Here is an 18,957-nt window from a genome sequence, read left to right on the forward strand (position 1 = left end):
GATTTTTTTATTTCACCATGTGATCTGTTTCCCAGATCCTATCACATATTGAAATTGATGCTGACCCATTAATTGATTCTGTGGTGAACTAGCCAGTTCCAGTGAGGGCTCATCATGTACTCATCAGGCTCCTGTATGTTTTTGCCCACAAATCGATATTTCAGACCAGGAAGAGAGTGGCTTTTAAAGCAAAATTATTTGATTAACATATACTATGTGTGGAGAGACATCACCATCGTTATCTCGTTTTTGAACGTCTGCATTTCCAATTTCTTCATCCCCGTGAGAGTTTAACAGGTGCGATAATTCAAAATCCCCATGTTATTTTCCCATAGGAAAAATCTCAAGATACCGGATCTTAACTTTTCATATTTAGATTGTATTTAGATTATATATTTAAATGACATTGATAGTTATATATTTAATTTCAGACTGATATTGCAGATGAATGTTCTTCATAGCATTCAGGTAACCAATAGCTTGTGTCCTAGACGAAGGAATTGATAGTTAACTTCAGGCGGAAAGAACAACAGTTTGAAGCCATTAACATCAATAGTGAGACAGTGGAGAGGGTGAGAGACTTTAAGTTCCTGGGCGTTACCATCTCAGAAGACCTCACCTGGGACAGTCACACTCAGAACACTGTAAAAAAAGGCCAACAACGTCTGTACCACCTCAGACGATTGAGAAAGTTTGGTATGCGACCCAAGATCCTAAGGTCTTTTTACAGAGGCACCATTAAGAGCATCTTGACTGGGACCATAACTGCATGGTATGGGAACTGCTCTCAATACAATAGAAAAGCACTTCAGAGAGTTGTGCGTACAGCACAGACCATATGCGGCTGTGACCTACCCTCCATACTGGAGTTATTTGAGGGAAGATGCATTAGGAAGGCAAAAACAATCTTGAATGATCCTAGTCATCCCAACCATGAACTATTTGAGCTATTACCATCTGGGAAACGATATAGAAGCTTGAAAGCTTGTACCACCAGACTCCAAAGTAGTTTCTTTCACCAAGCAATTTTTTTCCTACACACACACACACACACACACCCTTTCATTTATTTATTTTTTGAGGAGAAAAAAAACAACGAATTTTACTCTATTATAAACCTATAATGAGATGTAATAAAAGAAATCTTGAATCTTGTCTTGTGTTGCTGTACTATTCATACACTGGCTCTTATTGTGCCAAATCCCAGTTACAAATCCATAGCTAATATCTGAGCGAGTAGATGACAGTTCATGGTGTATTTATTCATGAGACAGATTAATGAGATAAACCCATAATGTGAACCCGTCTGTCCTGAGCGTAGATGTCATTCTCCTGTTACCGTGGGAGATGTTAGAGGGAATAGCATACTTTCTCACTCTTCAGTTTGAGGTTGTGGACTGGCGGCATGCCAAACTTCTCCCTCAGGACATCCTGGACTTCGGCGTCCGTGATGTTACGCATTTCCATCAGGTCAAACTCTTCCTGGTACCCAAACGTGACCTCACTGTAAACCCAGCCAATCAGAGCCCTGAAGCCGGTGGGTGTCTGCAGGGAGCAGATTGATTTGTTGGTGAAGAGTGAGTCAGGGGCGGTCTGGTAGAATTGGGCGGCGGCGTGGAAGTCCTCGGGCCGTCGGGGCTCCAGGGTGAAGCAGTAGATGACCCTGGTCCGGCTGCGGTCCACCAGGCTGGATGTGGCGAAGGCCTCGTTGGGGACCAGCGGTGTGCGAGACGTTTTCTCCAGGACCCATGTGGCGTGGTCCTCCTTTAGGCGGAACATTCCGGCTGCCTGGGGCTGCTCCTTCCCCGACGTCAGCTCTAGGGGCTCCCAGATCTGACAGGAGACTCCGAAGCTGACGTCAGTGATGTAGGAGCGTCCAGCCACGTCCACCCTGTTGATGAGGTGTCCCTCGCGGGCGCTGAAGTCCTGCTGCTGTGGTTGGTGGACGCGGGCGCCCAGCATGGTGTGTGCGTATCCCATCTGCCCCAGCGCCCAGGAGAAGAGCAGGTTGCTCTCGCAGCACCAGCCCCCACGCCGCTGACGCACCAGCTTGTTGAAGACCAGTGGCAGCTCCATGCTGTTCTGCTGGCCGCTGTGCAGGCTCAGGTTCTCAAAGGGGATGCTCAGCACGTGCAGACGGTGCACCAGCTGCAGAGTGGCCAGGTCCGGCTTCTCAAACGGACCGCTGAAGCCGATCCTCTGGAAGTACTCCTGCAGGTCCATTCTGCACCTATAGTAAGTAAGTAAGTAAGTACAATTTATTTATAAGCACATTTAAAATACAATTTACACTGACCAAAGTGCCGTACATAGTGCACTAAAAGGACAATACATACATGAATACAAATATAACTATCATAAAAGGGCAGGGAAAGCCAGGGAGAAGAGCTGTGTATTGAGCCTAGATTTACAATCAGTGCTTGAGGGAGTCCCAGATAGAGTGAGTTACATTAATCCAGCTGTGATGTAGTAAAGGGCTGATGGTGTCAAAGACATCTTTTATGATTTGCACACACACAAAACACACACTTCAACAACATACATATACACACATAAAATCCTGCAGGTACATTATATCCTTCCAGAGGGCAGGAGGTCAAATCAAGCTTTGCATATTCTCATATTGTTTTGTTTTTAAATTGGATTGCTTCAGTCCCATCGCCACCATACTAGTGAGCAGGTGGGTTTAGTGAGGGGGGCAGTGAGCGCTCTACCACGTGCCCAAACGAGTTCATAAAACAAAGGTTTTTGCTTGTGAATTAAACAACATTGGGCAGAATTATCTTCTAAAAACAGCAATAACAATAACATGGCCTAACCTCCCTCCCCCCCACCATTTAATACAGCCTACAGCAGCCTTAGTCTGTAGATGGCCTTTGTCTGTAGCTGACCTTAGTCTGTAGATGAGGCCATCCTTAAAAATATTTTCGTTTGCCGTAACCCGACCGACCCTGTCAATTTAGAACCGACCCAAATATTTATTTTTTTCCCCTTTTAGTCCGACCGACTTGCCGGTTGTAAACTTGCGTTAATACCGACCGATTGTTTTTTTTACTCTAAACAACCAATACAAATGCAATAAAATAATATTTCTTTTAGTAGGCCCAAGTATTGTGAATATAAATTGCCTACATGCAAACGTGGCTCACTTAAAAAAAAAAAACCTGTGGCGTCATCTCTACACCATTGGTTTTACGCATGTCACACTATGGCCTACGCTTCGTTTCATTCACACAAACTGATAACGCTTTTACTTGGCACGAAGTTCTGGAAGAACTGTGGCCAGATCTTTTCTCATCCCTTCTCCCCCTAGTCTAACGGTGACCGTGTCGGAGTATTGAAATTGGTTGTGGTCTATTCAGCATTTCTGAAAATATGGGTCCGCAACATGGAGACTGCTGGTCCGCGGAGTCGTGGAGTGAAATTAGGCCCGGTGCTTAATCTGATAATTTGCTGCGCAGTTGATCAAGAAACCGCGGATCGACGAAAAAAGAAAACAAACGTTTCTGCTATCGATGTCATTAAACATGGAGCCCTACAATTAAGTGGTGGTATGAGCATTCATTCAATGCGCGTCTGCGCGAGAGAAACTGAAACTAATCGATAACGTTGGTATCAAAGCTCCGCTTCAACCTGTTGGAAGGCTATTTATTTATTTAACGAAACTTAATAGAACGACGTTGTTTTTTGGAACTTCCTTAGAAACAGAGCAGAGACTGTATAATACACTGTATAGCATTGAGTATTGTATAGTCAAATTTCAATATAACGTGGCCAAGAGCTATTGTAGCCTTCTTTCTGGGTACATGTAGATGAGCCCTATGACCCAAAAGTCTGCCATGACCGGGCCTCAGGTCAAAGAAGTTTGAGAAAGGCTGGTCTATATAACCTGCATCAGAATGAGGTTTGCAATGGTGCGCCTGAAGGCACGGGTTGAAGACCCAGTCAGTTACGTCACGATATGCACATTTGTGTAAATTCATTCCTACGTAATCACCATGACCAAAATTGTACTTTTTTTTTTACTTTGAATCTTGAAAAAAAAAAATATTGACCTACCTACCGACCCATTTTTAATTTTTTTTGGCTGTTACTGCAAACAAAAATATTTTTAAGGATGGCCTGATCTTGGTCTGTAGATGACCTTTTTCTGTAGCTGACCTCCGATCCCTGAATGAGAAGGTTGAGAGCTGAGTAGAATGTGGTTTCAGTGGCTTTGTCAGAGATGGTGAACCGGACCACTCCCATAATGCAACTGGCTGTCAATCACAATTCCAGACTTTTCCTCCTGGGTCACTGTGCTATAGAGCCCAGTGGTAGCTCTCTCTCTCTCTGTGTGTGTGTGTGTGTGTGTGTGTGTGTGTGTGTGTGTGTGTGTGTGTGTGTGTACCCACTATGTGCACTCTCAACAGGATTACATTACATAACATAACATTACATTACATTTGACACTTTTTAACCTAAAGCGATTCCCAACAAGAGAAACAATCAAGGTAGAGAGCAATAAGGACAAGTTAGTTCAGCAGTGAGTGCTACTTCCATACAGTCAAGTGTCAGTTGGTAAGTGCTAGAATTAGTAAGTAGAGCTACGAGAGGAGATACTTTCTGAAGAGCTGGGTCTTCAGGAGTTTTTTGAAGGTAGAGAGGGGCGCTCCTGCTTTGAGAGGTAGCAGTAACAGCAGTAACTGAGGATCCAATTACACACACACACACACACACACCCTCAAGTGCTCACACGAACATCTCATCTGCACTGAAAGTAAAACAGAGAATAGAAACATTAAACACACACACTCACCGTTCTGCTGCTGAGACTGTGATTTGTGTATGAGATCTGTGGTCAAAGTGCAACTCCCCAGGCTGCATCAGCACAGTGTGTGTGCGCGTGTGTGAGAGATAGAGAGATAGATACAGGGTTTTCAGTGTGTGTGTGTGTGTGTGTGTCACAGAGGTGGGAGTAAGTCACACATGTGCAAGTCACAAGCAAGTCTCAAGTCTTAACCTTCAAGTCTCAAGCAAGTCCAAGTCATTTTTTGTGACAGTCAAAGTTGAAAAAGTGAAAAAGTGACTAATCAATCAATCAAACGCTGCCGCCGACGTCACTAACAAACTTTGACAAGCGCGACTGCACAATGGGTTTTAGGAGGGTTTAGGACCGTTAATGCTATCATATTATACATAAGCCTAACATGTGAAATAAGCTACTTTTCTATGCTGATTGCTGGCAGTTAGCTAGGCCTACTTACTGTTGTTAGCCTACTACTAGGTTGTAACCTATGGAACAGGGACGTGTTTAAGAGGGAGGGAGAAAGAGAGGCGCTTAGGTTACATTGGCAACATTTTCGGTATATATCAAGATTAAACTTAGACAAGAAAATGTTTCACGTTGCCATTTCACACATTTTAACCTAATATGGCTTTAACTAAAAAGCATAATAGATTTAAAGCCAACTCTTAACATGCCTCAAATTTGACGTTAGGTTTCTAACACGACTAGGTTAACTTAGGATGAAAATCAACGTGGTGGTGGTTATGTCGCTATTTTGCATACTTGCAGACTGCTGTTCATTTCTCCTTTGACTTGTCAGATACATCATCTGTGAAGCCAAACATTATTATGTTTTGGTATAAACGTAGATCCTTCCATATTTGCAAGTTAGCCTACCTCAGTCTGTCTCATTTGATCTGGCACTTGCTGTTGGTCTGTCGCGTCGCTTGGTACAATGACAGGTTCACTCGCGTGAGGCATGCAACAGCACCTAAGCAGATTTTCTAAAATCGTAAAGTTAACTCCTTAATATCTATGAAAAAAAATAAAAAGTCAAGTCATTTATCTCAAGTCTAAGTCAAGTCTCAAGTCATGAATAGCAAGTCAAAGTCAAGTCGAGTCTTTTATACATGTTGATCAAGCAAGTCTCAAGTCTTAAAAAATGTGACTCGAGTCTGACTCGAGTCAAGTCATGTGACTCGAGTCCCCTATGTCTGGTGTCAACACCAAGATCATGTGAGGCTTCCAAACCACAGGGCCATACTGCATAATCACCACTAGAGGGAACCATACTGCGTACCCACCACTAGAGAGACAAAGCCATAATTATGCCAGTCTGTGAATGCCTGTTTCTCCTCTGGTACCTGGTCTCTCTCCATCTGTCTCTCTCTCCATCTTTCTCTCTCTCCCTTTTTCATTCTTCCTCCATCTCTCCTTCCCCCCCCCCCCCCCCCCCCCCACTGTCTCCTCTCAATATTTCTCTCTCTTCTTTCCTCTCTCCCTCTGTCTACCTCCACATCTCTCACACTATCTCCATCTTTCTTTCTCTCTCCCTCTCCATCTCAGCAGGTCAAAGGTCAGCCCATTGTATCCTTGCAAGATTTTCATCAACACTGAGAAGCCTGACTGCTGAATTCTGAACAGCCTGCAGTCCGTTAATAGATTTTTGATTGAGGCAAGGGGTCTGGGAAAAGGCTTTTACAGTATGCATGTGTGAAGGGATAAAGGAAATGGTCACTGATAAGATACTAGATATTATTGTGGAAATATTTTGAAGGTAATAATAAAAGCAAGCATATGCAAGCTTTCTGATGTGTTGTTCTGACTTTGTAATGTGTTGATCTTACCGTCTTTCTTACTGTCAAAACCAGACGTCAAGATTCTTCGGGCCAGGCTTGACATTATCCAGAAAGGAACCTACAGATGGCATCTATCTGTGGCTGCCTTTTTGACTCAGAGTTGAGTGTTTCCATACCTCTAACAACAGAACATGAACATGAATGTATTTGATCATGAATTTTTACAATAAAATGTGTAACCCTTGTTTATGAATGTGTGCATAGCCAAGACAATCATATTTATAGCATTTGGATACACACACACACACACACACACACACACACACACAGTCTAGTGGATATGGCAGAAGACATGAATGGCATTAGATCATAATGGCACTTTCTTGGGTTGAGAGAAATAGGCCAAGATGTATAGCTATTGCCTCAGATTCATCCTCAGCTTTGATAAGCATCCAGAATATACAATCTTAGTCCAGACAATTGACAAGTCAAGTAATCCGCTGAAATCTGAAGTGTTTTGTATGGGTTCCTGCTCATAAAGGAGATGAGTTGGCAGATATGCTATAAAGCAACAAAGCAGAATTGTATTGATTTATATATAAAATACAGTACAGCTGAAGTTAAGACCATTAAGAAAAGACAAAGGAGAAGTCTTGTGGATAATGGTCAGACCGGGTTTCACAACATTCAAAGAAGAGTGGGGTGGTGTAGAAGTAGCCTACATGCATGAAGCTGAAGAGATATAGCAAAGAGGGTTAAAGCGGAGCTAGTAATCAAGGATCTTTGGATATAGGCTATACCTTCTCTTGCAAAGGAACTCTGGACATATATGTTTTGTTTTAGGTGTTTCTTTTATTTTCTTAGGATAACTGATTTAATAAAGAGATTATAGCAGTAGGCAGACGCAGTAGGGGAATAACTTGGGAATAAATCACTCAGACCCACACTCCATTTCAGAAGGTGGCGATAATGCACCAAACGTTGTTTGCCATCCGCCATAAAAACAGGAAGAAAAAGAACAAGAAGAAGACAATCAATTTTCTGACTCAAGCCTCACTTCAAATGTTACATCTCTATGCTTTACACAGTATTTGGAGCGGAGATCAATGACAAAGTTTGTGAAACCACGGAGTTATTTTTTTATGTCAGCTAACATTAAGGTCGTAAGCAGGGGAGTGTTGTGTGTTGTTGTCCAGGTTATACAACTTTGACGAACTGTTCACGAGACATGGTAGCTTGACTGATGATATTTAAAGGAATTGTGGTCTTATGTAAAGATAGTATTTGTAAAATATTTGTAGAATGCAGAAAGGGGCAGACGGTAGGCCTACGCGCACCAGCTTTATCTCACGTAGCGAGGGTTTGAGGCCGCCTCAACACATAGAAAGCGCGAGGCACCGGGTCGAAGTTAACTCAAAGGTGAGTGGGAGTCTTTGATGTTACTGTAGCCTACTGTGTCTCTGACGGAGAGACAGACTTACATCTTTTGCCAAAGGTCCGCAAGGCTGTTTTGCTGAGACTGCAGGGTAGATCGCAAATTCCGTTGGTGACTGAATCTCACAATAAATGTTCATATACTAAACTATTTCCACATAGATGTTTATGGTCCTACTACCCCACATACCATTTCAGTGCATGCATGAAAATGACACAAAAATATAAACACCCCTTGTGTTGTTTCATCCTTATTGTCATGGCCTTTTTGTTTTGGAGACTTCACATTGGGACAAGATTAACAAAGGATTATATTTCTAGAGAAAATACTCATTGTCACAATAAAGGAGTTTTGTGTTTTTTTTCTGAAACTAGGGACTTCTATAAAACCAATGAGACTGGTACAAACTTTTAATGATTGAATCATACTGAGAACATGTTTGTCTTCCATTCTACAAAGTTTGGTCAGCCTGGGAACAATACTTTTTAAGATGACTGTCCAATCATGGCCTCCAAGATAAGGCCTTTTAAAGAGTGTAAACAATCCAGGGCAAAAAGACTAGGCTATTAAAACAATAGAATTGAACAAAAATATTTGACAGATTTTAGTTATGGAACCTAAACATTGTGTAGACAAACTTTAAGGGAAATCGGGAGTCGGTGCTGCAACCATTTTCCTGGATTTTGTCTGATTTGACACGGAATGACCCACAAATTTAAGTGACAATGCATTTTTGTGTTGTAGACAGATGAAATGACTCAGCATATTGAAATGACGAGTCACAGGAAAGCATGTATCGACCTGGAGAAGGCTACCAAATTCATCACAGAAGTATTACAGGTAGGACACACACACACACACAGTAAAGCTTTTGTAAGAGTATTCTCTCTTTTCTCTTCTGTCTATAACATAGCAAAATAGCTGCAAGTACCACTGGCGATAATTATAAGGTAGATCCTGACCGTTATGGGATTTTAAAGACTGATACAGATTTTGATATTTGAGGATTAGGGATGCTCCGATCAGTGTTTTGGGCAGTGGTGGAGGAAGTACTGAAACTCAGTACTTAAGTAAAAGTACAAATACACAGAGAAATATTTACTTTAGTAAAAGTACCACAATGACAACCCTACTTAAGTAGCCTAAAAGTAAAAAGTACCTGCTTTTAAATGTAGGCCTACTTTAAGTATTAAAAATAAAAGTATTTGCATAATGATTTATTCTCTTAATATCTATATTCTAAAAGAAAAATTAGTATGGGCTGTGGCATTTTAATTAAGCTAGTTTTAGGTTATACTCGACTAGATAGTTTTAAGCTAATGCAATTGTGCTTACCATCTGTGGCCTAGTTTACATTCTGACCTACAATTCTAGAGACTGTAATTCTGGTTATCTACTAGGGTGATCTGGTGAGTAAAATATCTCGCAAAACACGAGAGCCTGAAGTTTAACAGGGTAGACAAGGGAAACGTCGGGTGGATCGTAATGCCGGTGTTACATGGCAACTGGCACCCATGTTAACTGGCTGCGTTGGTGACGTTTCTTTGACAGATGTGGCCGCTTGCAGATTTGTCACTTTCTGGTGGAAACTGGAGACGAACAAATACAACTATGCATGACATATTTAAACGTCAAAATGGTCTCTAGTACGCTACATCCACTGGACCATAAATATGCCACCAAAAAAATAAATACCTAAACAGCATAATAATAACTCCACGTGGGTATCGAACCTGCTTCCTAAATGAAACCTTTTACATGATAACCATCTACGTACTTGCGCCACGAACCAGCTGATAAGTCATAGTGAAATTTACTTGACTTACTCTATACAATTAGAAGAAGTCAGGTAATGATTGTAGCAAGTTAACACGGCTGATGGTGTTGTCTTGCTACAGCAGTTGCCCAAGCCAGTAGGTCTTCAAAGTACCATGGTTAAGTTTTCAAACATTTCACTGACTGCTGGTCATGCTCTCTGTGGCCACCTAGTATCTGTAGCCTAAATTGAGGAAGCGTTGCTGGTCTAAAAATAAATAAATAATAATAAAAAAAAACGTGTGATGGGGAGGACTGAACCTATGTCGACTGCGTGAAAAAGCAATGCATAGGCATTAACCTGTTGCACCACAGGAGAAGCACCCAACGCGAGAATTAGGAAATAAAGTATAAAAAAAACATCAAACCCATGTTTACATGTCAGTAACATTAACGTTAATAGCCTATAAGCCTAAGAGTTTTGACTCTCCCTGTGCGCAAATTTTGTGTAAAATATGGACACGTTATAGACTTCTCCTGCCCATTGCAGTGTGCATATTCATGGTCCAGTGCATGTAGTACTACATACAATTTTGACTTTTAAACATGTCATGCATATTTGTGTGCGTCTAGTAGGCCTATATCAGAAAGTGACAAATCTGCAAGCGGCCACATCTGGCAAAGACTCGTCATCAATCATGAAACGTCATCAACGCAGCCAGTTAACATGGGAGCCAGTTGCCATGTAACACCAATTCTGCTGATTGAACAGAAAAGTTGCTGAGAAAGGTGTCTTTATAGGTTCAGTTTCACTTGCGCAGACGCACACATTGAATGAGCGCTCACGTTACTACCCCCCAATTGTAGGCTATGCCTCTTTATTTGATCACACACATTTAAGAAATATTTCCTAATCTGGAAAATGTTAGGTTTTTTTCGGCCAGCGGTTCTATAATAGTCTACCATTCATTTGTGCCGCAAATGATCAGACGTGTGACAGAAGCACAGGCATAGCCTGTAACTTTGCTGATCTGCGGATAGCAATCTCATTGGAGAGGAGGCCCTAACGCTGCATATAACAGACAGAGAAAGGCACAGAACACAGTTGCATGTCTAGTGTAGCCATGGGTCTGGTAAATATAGCCTACTGAATGCAGATGGCTACAAGCTCACGCTTTACCTGGTCTAGACTAGAAGCTTATGTTTCAAAGATTTAGAAGCTGGGCACGTAGAGCTCCAGAAGGTAGCAACCCCACCGCCTGGTAAAACAAACGTGTTTGTCAGAGAGAAAAAAAAACTGATCATAAAATGTATTGTAAAAAGGAACGATGGTGTTGTAGAAATGTAGCGGAGTAAAAGTACAGATAATTGCTGTAAAATGTAACGAAGTAAAAGTCAAAAGTATGCACTATAAATTCTACTTAAGTAAAGTACGTGGAAAATTTACTTAAGTACAGTAACGAAGTGTTTGTACTTCGTTACATTCCACCACTGGTTTTGGGGGCCAATTACCGATCACTGACATCAGTAGGCCTATCTGCTGATACCGATTACCAATCACCAATCAATATGGCTATTGAAAGACAGTGCAGGGATCTACACTAACTTTTTTTTAAAAAAATGTAAAGCCAACAATTAAACATGCCAATGCACCAGTTGTAAAGATTAAGGGTGCTTTCACACTGGTGCACTTCATTATTTAAAATGTTTTACATATTCCAGCCCCTAACTGGACTAACCGACCAAACTATTTTGAGTGAATATCGTCTGATAATAATCTGCGGTCGATCGATTGGCGCATCCCTATTGAGGATTTCAAAAAACGATAAACTATAACTATAAAATATTCATTTTTGACAAACACAATGTAAAAATGCACTCACAAGGTGGGATTTTGTGTTTAAATAGGCCTTACTATCTGGTATCCTAATGAATGGCTCATCCAATAAAATAATTATTATGAATAATAGCATCAGGTTTTTGTTCTTATCTGTGATGAACACCATGATATGCCACGACGATAACTTTCAAGGTATTTCCTTTATGCTTTGTGATGGCTTTTTACACACTGTTTAAACAGCATTAAACAGTGTTATACTGTACTTTGTGTGATTGGAAAGGAAAATTGCAAAATGTTGGATCAGTGGTAGAGTTGGATCAGAGTACCAGAGTACTCAGAAAACTATTGGCTCTTCAAGTACCACCATTATGACCGCCATTATAATACAGTAGCGTAGGGCAATTTAATTACAAATTTTAACTTTATACTGTAGGCCTATATACTGTTTTGGGTTTTGTTGTATTTTTTCAAGATAGACAAAAACAAATTTAATTTTAAGTTCAGTAATTGCGTGGTTCCAGAGATCCAGCTCTTCAGAGAAAATCTCCTCTCGTAGCACTACTTACTAGTCTTGCTGATCCTAGCACCTGACTAACTGACACCCGACTGTTTAAAAACTGCACTCACTGATACACTTATTCTTATTGTACTCTACCTTTTTAAAATTGTCCAATTGTTGAGAGAATTGCTTTAAAAAGCTTAAACTGTTACCATGTTAGTCGCTTTGGTTAAAAATGCGTCAGCCTAATGTAATGTAATAATGTAATCATGAAAAAGTTTATTTATTTCAGTAATTCCGTTAAAAAAGTGAAACTTGTATAATGTATACATTCATTCCACACAGACTGATATATTTAAAGTGTTAATTTCTTTTAACTTTGATGATTATAACTGACAACTAATGAAAACCCCAAATTCAGTATCTCAGAAAATTAGAATATTGTGAAAAGGTTCAATATTGAAGACACATGGTGCCACACTCTAATCAGCGAATTAACTCAAAACACCCGAAAAGGCCTTTAAATTAGTCTAGTTCTGTAAGCTACACAATCATAGGGAAGACTGCTGACTTGACAGTTGTCCAAAAGACGACCATTGAGACCTTGCACAAGGAGGGCAAGACAAAGGTCATTGTTAAAGAGGTTGGCTGTTCACAGAGCTCTGTGCCCAAGCACATTAATAGAGAGGTGAAGGGAAGGAAAAGATGTGGTAGGAAAAAGTGTACAAGCAATAGGGATAACCACACCCTGGAGAGGATTGTGAAACAAAACCCATTCAAAAATGTGGGGGAGATTCCCAAAGAGTGGACTGCAGCTGGAGTCAGTGCTTCAAGAACCCCACTACGCACAGACGTATGCAAGACATGGGTTTCAGCTGTCGCATTCCTTGTGTCAAGCCACTCTTGAACAAGAGACAGCGTCAGAAGCGCCTCGCCTGGGCTAAAGGCAAAAAGGACTGGACTGCTGCTGAGTGGTCCAAAGTTATGTTCTCTGATGAAAGTAAATTTGCTTGAAGTCCAGTGTAAAGTTTCCACAGTCAGTGATAGATAGATAGATACTTTATTGATCCCCAGGGGAAATGGTGATGGTTTGGGGTGCCATGTCATCTGCTGGTATCAGTCCACTGTGTTTTCTGAGGTCCAGGGTCAACGCAGCCGTCTACCAGGAAGTTTTAGAGCACTTCATGCTTCCTGCTGCTGACCAACTTTATGGAGATGCAGATTTCATTTTCCAACAGGACTTGCCACCGGCACACAGTGCCAAAGCTACCACTACCTGGTTTAAGGACCACCCTGTTCTTAATTGGCCAGCAAACTCGCCTGACCTTAACCTCATAGAAAATCAATGGGGTATTGTAAAGAGGAAGATGCGATACGCCAGACCCAACAATGCAGAAGAGCTGAAGGCCACTATCAGAGCAACCTGGGCTCTCATAACACCTGAGCAGTGCCACAGACTGATTGACTCCATGCCACGCCGCATTGCTGCGGTAATTCAGGCAAAAGGAGCCCCAACGAAGTATTGAGTGCTGTACATGCTCATACTTTTCATGTTCATACTTTTCAGTTGGCCAACATTTCTAAAAAAACTTTTTTTTGTATTGGTCTTAAGTAATATTCTAATTTTCTGAGATACTGAACTTGGAATTTTCGTTAGTTGTCAGTTGTAATCATCAAATATACATCAGTATGTGTGTAATGAATGAATATAATATACAAGTTTCACTTTTTGAATGGAATTACTGACATAAATCAACTTTTTGACGATGTTCTAATTATATGACCAGCACCTGTAATTTGATATAAATGTAAGTGATTATTTTGTCTTCCTGAAAGCACATCTTGGGAGTCTCCCGGAGTACCATTACAGAGAGTCCGTGTACCACTAGTGGTACCCGTACCACAGTTTGAGAACCACTGTGTTAGATAATGTTCATACTATCATATGAGTACATGGATGGAACACATTGCCTGCATTGTGTGTGCGGAGCGGTTTCGTTCTCGTGTTGATTTTGCACATCATTTCGGCGTCCATGTTAACAGGTTACAGCTGCCACACTACCTCATCATAACCGCGACACAGACGCGGCTTGAACCATGCTGCAACTACGGCCCAGTTAGAGCAGTGGTTCTCAAACTGTGGTACTGATACAACTGGTACCACAATGTTAATAACTTAATTTAAAAATAATTATCGGCCATTATGAATGCAGCTACTGATAGATCAGCAACTAGCTAATATCGTCCGATAATATCGGCACACCGATTTATTGATCGGGCTCTAATGTAAGGCCACTCTCCATAGACAATACACACACAATGCTATAGCAACACCAGTCAGATATTGTCTATGGTCATTAAATTTGTCTGTTGGGCAGATAAATGTATTCTGGTAGCATCACCACATACCATTTTCTTTTAGTTCTTTTGTTTGATGTGTATGTAAATTAGTTCTTCTATTTGATGTGTGTGTAAATTAGTTCTTCTGTTTGATGTGTGTGTAAATTAGTTCTTCTGTTTGATGTGTGTGTGTAAATTTGTTGGATTTCTTTGGCTCCGTTAGCATGAGGTAGTTAGGAACCGGGAGCTCTGCATGTTGATCTGCCGCCTGGAGGAGAAGGAAGTGGAGACTGGGCGGAGCCTAATGGAGCAGGCGGAGTCAAACAAACAGCTGTGGTTGGAGATCAGTGCACTAAAGAAACAGCTGAAGGCTAAAGACAACGCTCTCTCAGAGGCCAATCAGGTGTGTGTGACTGTAACATAGGAAAAGACGTGTGTGTGTGACTGTCTGTATCCAAGGAAAACACAACTCACTCTGAGGGGCCAACCCTATGTGTGCGTGTTCTCACAGGCCCACCAGAGGTGTGTTGAAATTTGGCAAACAGTGGCAAATATTTGTGGTGAACAAGTTGTCTCTGAACAGTTAAACTTTAACGATTTGGTGTTTACAAACATTCCATGGTAACCGTTTGGTGTAAACATTCCATGGTAACGGTAACACAGCTCCAGTTCAGCTCCACTATATGTTCGCAGAGAACTACCTCCTTAGACTGTTTGCAATCATTCGCCTGTGTTTGGGAATTTGAACACACCTCAGGTGTGTGTGTGTTTATTGACATGGGTGTGCTTGGCTCATGTTTTCTTTCAGTTGTTTGGTGAGGACACTCTCACACTCTCACTCACTTACACACCCTCTCACACACACACACACACACACACACACACACACACAATATTATAGATTCTTAGGATTACATAAGCAATGTGTTACATTACATTAGCTGTCAGATTTGGAGGTTGTATTTACCACTTAATTTCATGCAATTTCATGCAGACTGTGGCGTTCCTGAAGAATGAACTAAAGGATCTGCATCAACAACAGCAGATGAATCACTGGTATACTCACACATACACACACACACCAGCCGACCAGCTGACACCAGCTCAGGAGTCACTGGTCTGGTCAGAACCACTGGTCTCACCTGACGCCCAGAGTCCGCTGGTCTCATCTGCGGGTCAGAGAATTGTGGAGGCTCTAGTGTCTGGTGTTAAAGAAGAATATTCTGCTGATGCTGGTGGATATGAAGAGAGCCATCATTCTGGTAAGGGGAGTGAACAGCTACAAGTGGCCTATGCTATTGGGAGTATTTTATTAAGTTGTGCGTCTCGTGTTTGTGCGTACCTCTGAAATTCACCACCCAAACGCTAGTTGGAGTGGTAAACTCCATGCTGTGATAGACCTCATTTTGTGATATCCACAATTTAAAAGTCTAAAGTCAGTGGCATATGAAAAATGTGATTAATTAGTAGCCTTTAATATGTGCCATTGTTATCGGCCGATATTTGCTATTTGCTGAAGGAAAGCCACATACTGATCCTTCATCTAAATTCTCAGTATTATCTTTCCATTGCTGCTCTACAAACATGTGCCAGCTAGAAATGGCAACGGCACCTTTTTTTTATGCGACAGGCAAGCGTGTTGGAAGTGTTTCCAGCCAAAAGAGACTGTCCACAGCAGCTCTACATCAGAGACCTTTCTGATTTGAATGGTCACATAAAAAACACAATACAGCAGTTACGGAGCAGACACGCACCGCTCACGGCACAGTGGCGTTCTGCAACAATTACACAAAGTATCACACTGTTTAATGCTGTTTAACAGTGTGTAAAAAGCCAACGTTGACATTTTTACTATTTCCCTGTGTGCTCTGTGTGTTCACTAATTCACGGATGAGATAAATGCAGAGACCAAATTCCTTGTATACGCAAGTATACTTGGCCTAGAAACATTGTGTTGAATAAATATTATTGGACGATTTATCATGTATTGGTTTTTAAAATCCTCAAGTATCGAAATCAGTATTGGTCTTTAAAAGCCCATATCGATCGGGCTTTAGTAGCCTTGAAATTCTGCTAAAAGAATGAAAGCATGCACTTAAATGAGTGAATGTAATTATGTATGTGTGTATTCTTTTGAGTTTCTGCAGTGGAGGCAGTTGATCCCAAATCAGAACTGACCTTCTCTGCTGCAGCGGAGGCAGTTGATCCCAAATCAGAACTGACCTTCTCCTCAGCTGCAGACATTAAAACTGAAATTATACAGGTACGGAGTTTGGAACAGGGATCTACAGCACTTTTGTTTTGTAAGGAGCTCTAGTGAGACGGAGTTAAAACATGTAGGCAGCCAGAATGTGGGAGCACAGCATCTCGCCATTTTAACAGAAAATGAACTAAATGTGTTAAGCCACCTTGTGATTGATAATTAATGTCTAAACCCACATCAAACCTGCCAATGAAAATAAAACCGTAAACTCTCAGATAGCAGAAACACAAGACGTAAAATTGTAATTTTGATATCTCTGTGAGTTTTAGGGAGACGAAGAAATGTCAACAGTGGCTCCGGTCTTCAGTTCTGAGTCGGACCAGTCTTCTCCAGACCCTGCGTCTCTGGCCCAGTTAAGGGGCGTGTCCGTAGTGCTGGTGGACTGCTGTAGAACACAAGAACAACAAGGGAAGGACGACGAGAACCTCAGAGATGGAGAAGAACCCAAAAACAGTAAGACATCTCATACACACACACTCACACAGCCACGACCGCACATACACACACTCACACACAGGCACGAACGAACGCACAGACACACACACACACACAGGCACGAAAGCCCATACACACACTCAGCTTAAATGAACTCTGATTCATGCCTTTCACATTGGTTCCATTGTGTTTGCATCATGTGAAAAGTGCAAATGTAAGATTTGTGTGTGCAATACGTGTCCGGCCGTCCGTGTCATTGTTTTATATATATATATATATATATATATACAGTATATATTTTTTTTGTGAAACAGGAAATGGATCATCTCTGTCATCGTCAGCTATTGCAGCGTTCCCCTCCATCTCCGAGACCCCGACTCCTGAGATGGACAGGTCCAAACCTTCCTTCTGTTCTGTGCGTGGCCAGACCTTCCCCTCCCAGTCTCCTCTCCGACGACCTCCTCATGTTCACAAACGAAAGCGCCCTCTCTCCTGCCCTCAGTGTGGCAAGACCTTCCTTCACGCAGCGACGCTCCACGCACACCAGCGCGTTCACACCGGACGCTCGCACCACTGCACTTACTGTCCGAGAAACTTCCTCAGCGAGTGGGATCTGAAACGGCACCGGCGCATTCACACAGGAGAACGGCCCTATCACTGTGCTCAGTGCGGCAAGAGCTTCACTCGGAAGGATAACCTCCAATCGCACCAGCGTATTCACCTAGAGGAGAGAACATATCTCTGCTCTCACTGTGGGAAGGGTTTTACTCGTGAAGATTACCTTAAAAAACACCAGCGTATTCATACAGGATAAATCTTCAATAGACCAATTTCACAGTGTCCAGGTGTCCGGCCTCATTGATGTTAATGATACCTTAATTGGCAGGGTAAAACGTCTTCCTGTTTCTGTCTTTCCTGTTTCTGTCTTTCCTGTGGACTTTTCTTTTGCTGTCTATGGGACAGTGCGCTTCCACAGGAAGTTGATTTACACAGCGGCCCCATCTTGTGAAATAGGCTAATTGAGAGCATCACCTCCGACACCACACGGGGAAATGATTCAGGCCCAGTGTGGATTTTAGCTGCAAAGCTAACAAGGCTGTTTTCAAGGTCGCAGGTGTTAAAGGAGATTTCTGCCAATTTTTCTTTTTTTTTTACACTCTGGGGGCATGTTCATGGGGCAGCTACAGTGCTACACTCTGGGGGCATGTTCATGGGGCAGCTACAGTGCTACACTCTGGGGGCATGTTAATGGGGCAGCTACAGTGCTACACTCTGGGGGCATGTTAATGGGGCAGCTACAGTGCTACACTCTGGGGGCATGTTAATGGGGCAAGGCTGTTTTCAAGGTTGCAGGTGTTAAAGGAGAATTCTGTCAATTTTTCTTTTTTTTACACTCTGGGGGCATGTTCATGGGGCAGCTACAGTGCTACACTCTGGGGGCATGAACATTTGACCAGTGTCAACCATTTTGCTTTCATCAAAGAGAAAGAGGTTAAGAATAAGGGAGAAAAGTAAAAGTCTACAACAAATGTATGTGTATGCATAAATACTCTTTTATTCCGTGAGGGAAATTTGGTCTCTGCATTTATCCCAATCCGTGAATTAGTGAAACACACTCAGCACACAGTGAACACACAGTGAGGTGAAGCACACACTAATCCCGATGCAGTGAGCTGCCTGCAACAACAGCGGCGCTCGGGGAGCAGTGAGGGGTTAGGTGCCTTGCTCAAGGGCACTTCAGCCGCTTTCTTCTGGTCGGGGTTCGATCCAGCAACCCTCTGGTCTGAAGCGCTAACCAGTAGGCCAAGGCTGTTAAGACAAGT

At 42.0% G+C, this 18,957-nt stretch overlaps 2 protein-coding genes across 10 annotated transcripts; one reads left to right on the forward strand and one right to left on the reverse strand.

Moving 5' to 3' along the window:
* Positions 1-1,241: 1,241 nt before the first annotated feature.
* LOC121694599 (arylamine N-acetyltransferase, pineal gland isozyme NAT-3-like) lies at positions 1,242-5,850 on the reverse strand. 9 transcript variants are annotated; one of them, XM_042074806.1, is made up of 5 exons: positions 5,666-5,849; positions 4,722-4,753; positions 4,127-4,170; positions 2,892-2,907; positions 1,242-2,230 (listed from the first exon to the last, which is right to left on the reverse strand). In XM_042074806.1, exon 5 carries the CDS (start codon positions 2,221-2,223, stop codon positions 1,351-1,353), a length of 873 nt encoding a protein of 290 aa, XP_041930740.1. In that variant the 5' UTR covers positions 2,224-2,230; positions 2,892-2,907; positions 4,127-4,170; positions 4,722-4,753; positions 5,666-5,849; the 3' UTR covers positions 1,242-1,350. The 9 variants fall into 9 exon arrangements, with proteins under 9 accessions (XP_041930740.1, XP_041930734.1, XP_041930741.1 ...); XM_042074800.1 differs by lacking the exon at positions 4,722-4,753 and having other exon boundaries at positions 4,799-5,850; XM_042074807.1 differs by lacking the exon at positions 4,722-4,753.
* Positions 5,851-7,579: 1,729 nt separating this feature from the next.
* LOC121694731 (zinc finger protein 354C-like) lies at positions 7,580-18,345 on the forward strand. Its single transcript, XM_042075024.1, has 8 exons — positions 7,580-7,681; positions 7,869-7,986; positions 8,747-8,842; positions 14,660-14,839; positions 15,431-15,698; positions 16,584-16,699; positions 16,969-17,152; positions 17,449-18,345. Exons 1-8 carry the CDS (start codon positions 7,674-7,676, stop codon positions 17,946-17,948), a joined length of 1,470 nt encoding a protein of 489 aa, XP_041930958.1. The 5' UTR covers positions 7,580-7,673; the 3' UTR covers positions 17,949-18,345.
* The last annotated feature ends 612 nt before the right edge of the window (positions 18,346-18,957 follow it).

Source organism: Alosa sapidissima, chromosome 20 (genome assembly GCF_018492685.1).
Source record: "Alosa sapidissima isolate fAloSap1 chromosome 20, fAloSap1.pri, whole genome shotgun sequence".
Lineage (NCBI taxonomy): Eukaryota > Metazoa > Chordata > Actinopteri > Clupeiformes > Clupeidae > Alosa > Alosa sapidissima.